Here is a 6,000-nt window from a genome sequence, read left to right as displayed (position 1 = left end):
GCATTATTTCCTTTGTGGGCATCATATGTTTTTGTTGTACAATCTTTTTTTCTGTCTAATATTAGAAAATGAGGACATGTAAAAGACAGCAAAGACCAAAAGCAAGGAAGGCCCCTATAGGCAGCGCACTGCACTAATGTAAATTATGGCCAGACAACATTACTTGTCAGAGAGGATTATTTCTGCTTAGTGAATCTGCAGGGGCCCGTTTGCTTTACCACTCAGAACTGACGAGAGAGAGAGAGAGAGAGTGTGAGGGGGAAAAGAGAGACTAGCCATAGCCATTAGTAGCTTCTGTGGCATTGATGTTTGAGCGCACTTCTAAACCGGCTTTTGTTGAGAATATCTGTGTAGAAAGCATGCGCTGTCCCAAATCTGCTGTTACTATGAGAAATGAGGAGCTGCTTTTCAGGTACGTGGTATTCTCCTTTGTTTTAACTGGTGCTGCTTAGTTTCTTTGAATGGTCTAGCCTATAAACATGCTGTGCAATAAGTAGCTCTCTTTGCGGTGGAAGGCTGTATTCAACTGCTAAGCTCAACAGCACAAAGTGATTTTTTTCCTTCAGGGCAGAAGGGGCATTTAAAAAGCAAGCTCACCCTTTATCTTGTTATTAATGCATTCCTGTTATTTGGTATGCACAAAATAATGCCACAGCGCCACATTAGAATGTGCTAAATACTGTAAGCTGGATTTAGTGCACCTAAACATTACGGCTGAGTTTCATTTGGAGCACTTGCTAAATATATTTTTTCATTAGCTCTTTCGTATTGCTAGACTTTGAAGAGGGGTGAAAAACTGGATTGTGCAATAATATTAAAATACACAGAACTTGTATAGGAATTAGCATTCAGCTTTGGAAAGGCAGTCTTTTGTTTATTTGCTAGCAGACGTATCGCTGAATACATCTTTGGGGCTGACAATGGGACAAGCAAACAATAGAGCTGTCAAAGTGGCTTAACTAAAGTCTGGGGCAGCATTTTTTTTCTCCAACCCCCTATACATTATCTTTCCCCTTTTTAAAAGCTTGAAGGGGTGGATACAATGTCATCTTAGATTATTAAGTATTGCCAGTAATTTTGTTTGCTGCCTCTTAACTCATACTCTTCACCACACTAAAATGCTTCTGTTATTATTTTATTTAACTGCACTGCTTGCTAGTTGCTACCTCATTAATTACTTAAGGGAACTTTGCAAATTCCTATATCTGTACTAGAGACAGCAAATTGACAGATATTTATCAACTTTTACTTTTTTTTTATTATAAGCTATTCCTTACAGCTATGATTACAAGTTTGAATGATGTTCATAGATTGCCAGTGGGCACTTAAGAACAGCATTGTACGCAATGACTAGAACACCCAGGAGCAAAAGTCCCATTTTAATAGCAGAGAAAGAAGTCCAGGTCATAGACAATTTTTCCAGACTACGTGCAAGTGACAGGAGATTTGACAGATATGTTGGTTACATAGCCAGTTCCAAGTTAGAAAGATGCCACTCAAATATGCAGAAATACAGTAAGAAAGCAATATATTTTCATTTTATGTTTAAAACATTAAAACATGATTAGTTAATTCCAAGAATTAAATGATAAATACAGACTTTGCTTTGAAGGATGGTGTATGAAATCTTTTATTTCTATAAAGTAAATTATATCCAGTACAAAATGTACGTTGGTCTTCTCTGGAAGCAGTGGGGCTTTTTCTTGTCAGAAATTGAACTAACTTGGAGGCATATTTATCCAAACAAAAACTGTTCACAAACAGTTCTTTTAGCACCAATAGTTTTTTAGCCAAACTTTAGTGAAGAATTTACTTTATTGACTTTTAATAAATGTAACCCTTGATATGTTAGATTGATGCTCAAGGACTACGGAATGTGACTAAATCCGAGCAGTTTCCTATCTGCCACTGCCCTTTTTTATCATTTGTACAATGGCTGCACATACTGTTTGCTACATCTTAAGGTTACGACATTCAGTACATTTGATTATGTTGTGTACTTACAGCAATTTGTAGTGTTTTAGACATAAGCTTGGAGAAGCTTAGCATTGTCCGAAATTTAAAAGATTTCACACACAGGAATGCTTTAAAAATGCTGTCCCCAAATGACCCGAATATGAAGAGAATGCATGTATGGGTTTGTTTACAAGGGACAGGGTGTGTGTGTGTGTGTGGGGGGGGGTTTAAGGAGGACTCTTGACTGATTTACATCAGTTCAGATTTCTTGTTTACTCTTGCCCACACTGGCTGTATCTGTGAAATAAATGGGGGTTGTATATATTATATGCATTATGTTATGTTAAGAAATTGGATGAAACAAAATGTGGCATGTTGCAGTCGCACTAAACAATGCATGAATATGCTTGTTATTTTAGTTTGTTTATTTGCAATTTTTTTTAAATTTCTTTTTGTTACAATGAAATGTGATTGAATGTAGAATTGCATTATATGCTCATCAATGATAATTTGCATTAGAGAGTATGAAAAGTGGAAACCTTTTTGTGTTGCAGCTTTCTTAGTACAGAATCTGCTTCATTTATTGCTAGCAAGCAGCTGCTATCAGCAGCACACCATTCCATTGCCACCTACTGAGAGGGCGTGCAAGGTGGCTCATTTAGAAGCCAATGCAAATGCCACTTCATGAATCAGTCAAAAGATACTGCTGAGTAGAACAGACAGCTGCAGAGCTTTGCTAAAGAGCAAAATGTCACCTGTACCCCATGCCTATTCACCCCCATTTGGAATTACCTGAATCTCAGATCATGTCTAACTGCTTTGTTACTATAGTTATTGTTATTCTACCTTGAATGTATTTTTGGAATAATTATGCATAAGGCTGGTGATCACAGTAAACAAACAAATTAATTTGTTAGGAATTTACCACAAAACAGAGTAGTTATAACATGGCAGAATTTCAGAATATTCTAAAAAAGAATTGTCTTCTTCCCCCTTTTCTGTTTCTATTGCTCATGTGTGAATTTGTTTTATGATTCCAATAACCCAAACCAGTTCACAGAAAATACAGTTTGTATAGCTAAGCATAGCTGGCCTCCTTTCAGTAATAACAAAATGACCTTTGTGGCCAAAAGGCTTGAATAGCAGAAATTGGAGAGTAAGGTGCTGGTCGGACGCTAGCAAGCTTGTCAATATCTGTTGTTATGAAGGCAATGAGTTATCCAGTTCAGATATTGCAGGAAGAACGGGAGTTGATCCTTTGCTGATTAGGAATGAAGAAAAGTGAAAAGAGCAAACATACTTCCATAGGTGGGAAAGAAAATTACCTTGTGCTTATATGAGATGTGAGTTGCTTTGCAGACAATAGCACAAATAAGAGAGCATTTGCTTCTGGAATTTATGCTATTTCTTTTTAGAGTCCTTTATATGATCGCTTCATCTTTTGTTTCCTGAGTATGATGGATCTAAATTAGCATTTGGACTGCATTTTAACTCATCTTGCCTTTGTAACATTGGTTATGTTTGGCAAATCATTCATTTTCACTAATCCTGACTGGTCTGAAGAGGGTTAATTGGAACACATACCCAATCACACATGACAAAATTAATTAACACCTTCTTTTCCTACTATGTGTATACCATCACTGTCAGCGTGATGGATTACACCAATTTTTCATGGGATAGCATAGCCTTAGAGTAACTGTGTTATATCTGCCTCATTCCTGCATTAGTCATTATTATCCTCATGCCATAATGCATTCACACACTCATTGTTAAATTACAATAAAACTCAAGTGCTTCTGTTATCAAATTGAAGTGTATAAGATTGCAAACTATACCTTTGGGGCTCCAAAACAAAGAGGAACATCAAATTAATATTCATACCCAGAACTTTGCAGCCGGTCTAGATTGGGCTCGGATGCTTAGAAAGTCATTCAGGAGTGAATCAATACTAATTATTGTAATCAGCCGGGTTAATTAGCTGAAGATGCGGCTGATGGAAAGTTCATTGCTTATAGCCCTGAAAACACCTCACTTGATGAGACCTGAAATAAAATGGCAGGATATATCATGAAGTCGGAAATAACAGTTTTCATTTAAAAAATGAAGACACCAGATGCTAGAATTGTGCTGTATCAGACGGGTGATGTTGTCAGGCACCAGGTTAAACATTTAGGCTGTGTTCTTTGTTAACGTAATTCTGCCTATTCCTTTGCCAGAATAAACATGGTATTGTTCTGGGGACCAATATAAATTACTCGTGTTTTAAGACAGAAAATGTCAAATAACTCTATAAATTAGGTGCGCTCTGCATTTGCAGAGGTCACTGTGTCTAGAAGCTCATTCAAATTCATATTACTGCTGGCAATTTACAGTAGAAATGTCATTTCTATGATGGATGTCATTGAGCAAAAGTGACAGAAAAATATTTTTCATTTTATTCAATAAGCATGTAGAATAAAGCCGTATGCAAAGGGAGGAAATATCCAGCAATAGTCTATATATATATATATATATATATATATATATATATATATATATATATATATATATATATATATATACTTTTTACTGTAGTTTTTTCAAATTACAGAAAGATCACTTATCCAGAAACCCCAGGTCCCGGGCATTGTGGATAATAGGTCCAATACCTGTATATATAGCCTTTATTTTAATAAGAGTCTAATCAAAGCTATTGCATACAGATTTTAGTGACCATAAACTGTAGCATGTGTGCACTATGCCAAGTGCACTTACCTGATCCATATAGCCTGTGAATTATTTGTGAAATATATATGTGATTCCTCACCTAAAAAGCCACTCTGGAATATATTTCTACCATTGACTGTTTCTGTTATGAAATCACAGCCATTTGGAAATGTATACTATGCAACATGAAAATAAAATCTGGATGAGTAACACATATAATAATGGGGATTCCAAATTCAACAGGGAAAATTTCCTTGAAAAAATGTAAACAAAATAATACATTGAGAGTTTCTAATCTTGTTTGGATTAGATATATGTGTGTAAGATGCTGCTTTGAACGGTAAACCTATTTATGCAAGTAATACTATAAATATGTATACCCAGAGCTCCTAAGGGGGATGCTGCAAAAACAGGCTAGTAATGCACAACATTTTGGGATTTCTTTGGTCTACAATCTGCTAGTGTGCCTATTCAATGAGAAATCATTTCCATATTCTTTTTTTTTTTTTACAAGGGAATTGTTAGCTCTTATTATCCATCACAAAATATTAAGCTAAGGCTTTCCAAGGTTTCATTGTGAAAGACTTGGTTAAATCCCTAAAGCAACAGGAGAGTCCTTTTGTTCTTCCATCCATTTATGTTTTTTGTTTTTCCCTTGAGACGAAGGGTAACAGGCTGTTGAAAGGCAACTTTAATTTGAACTTGTTTTTTATCTTCCTACAATCACACATACATGTGTAAAATTTTCATAAAAAACCCACAGAAGCCTCAGTTAGTTTTCATAGTAACTATAGATGATCTAGAGTATTGTAACCTAACATCGTAAAATAACAGGGAGCCTTTGGCTTTTGTAATGCCTAGTTGTTGATTGATTTCTTAATGTTATGTGCAAAATTGGCTGAATCTCCCTTTCCTTTAAACATTTGCTTTACGTTATAAATAATACCCTATTTTTAAATAGAATTGCCTTATAATAGTTTTATGTGACATTGCTACATATCCTGTCTTATAACACACTGGGCTCATTACTTAGCATAAGGGTTTAACTACAAGGATAGTGTCCTACAGAAATCAGACACTTTAAATTTACTTTTAACCTTACAAAGATAGTTACTATTAGTTACTACCCTGGTCCAGTTCTGTGCATTTTTTAATAAATGTGCCCAACATGTTTAGCATATGATATACAAGAAATAATATCTTATACATATAAAATGATAACAATAGGCATTTTGTATTTTTTTTTTATAAAACATGTTTTTATTACATTTTTTACAATTGTGTAAAGAAAATTATACAAACAAAGGAGTATTTGGAGGTAAAAGTAAACAAATA

At 35.1% G+C, this 6,000-nt stretch overlaps 1 protein-coding gene across 15 annotated transcripts in view; it reads left to right on the top strand.

Moving 5' to 3' along the window:
- Positions 1 to 237: 237 nt before the first annotated feature.
- The window catches only part of celf2.L (CUGBP, Elav-like family member 2 L homeolog), a 271,162-nt gene continuing 265,399 nt past the window's right edge, over positions 238 to 6,000 (top strand). For 9 of the 15 annotated variants that reach the window (XM_018250629.2, XM_041584873.1, XM_041584869.1 and 6 more), the window contains exon 1: positions 238 to 412. In XM_018250629.2, the coding sequence (XP_018106118.1) occupies positions 306 to 412 (107 nt within the window). In that variant the 5' untranslated portion in view covers positions 238 to 305. 15 annotated transcript variants of the gene reach the window in all.

This window comes from Xenopus laevis, chromosome 3L (genome assembly GCF_017654675.1).
Source record: "Xenopus laevis strain J_2021 chromosome 3L, Xenopus_laevis_v10.1, whole genome shotgun sequence".
In the NCBI taxonomy this organism is placed as follows: Eukaryota; Metazoa; Chordata; class Amphibia; order Anura; family Pipidae; genus Xenopus; species Xenopus laevis.
Note: the sequence above shows the minus strand (reverse complement) of the source record. Positions and strands in the feature narration are given on the sequence as shown.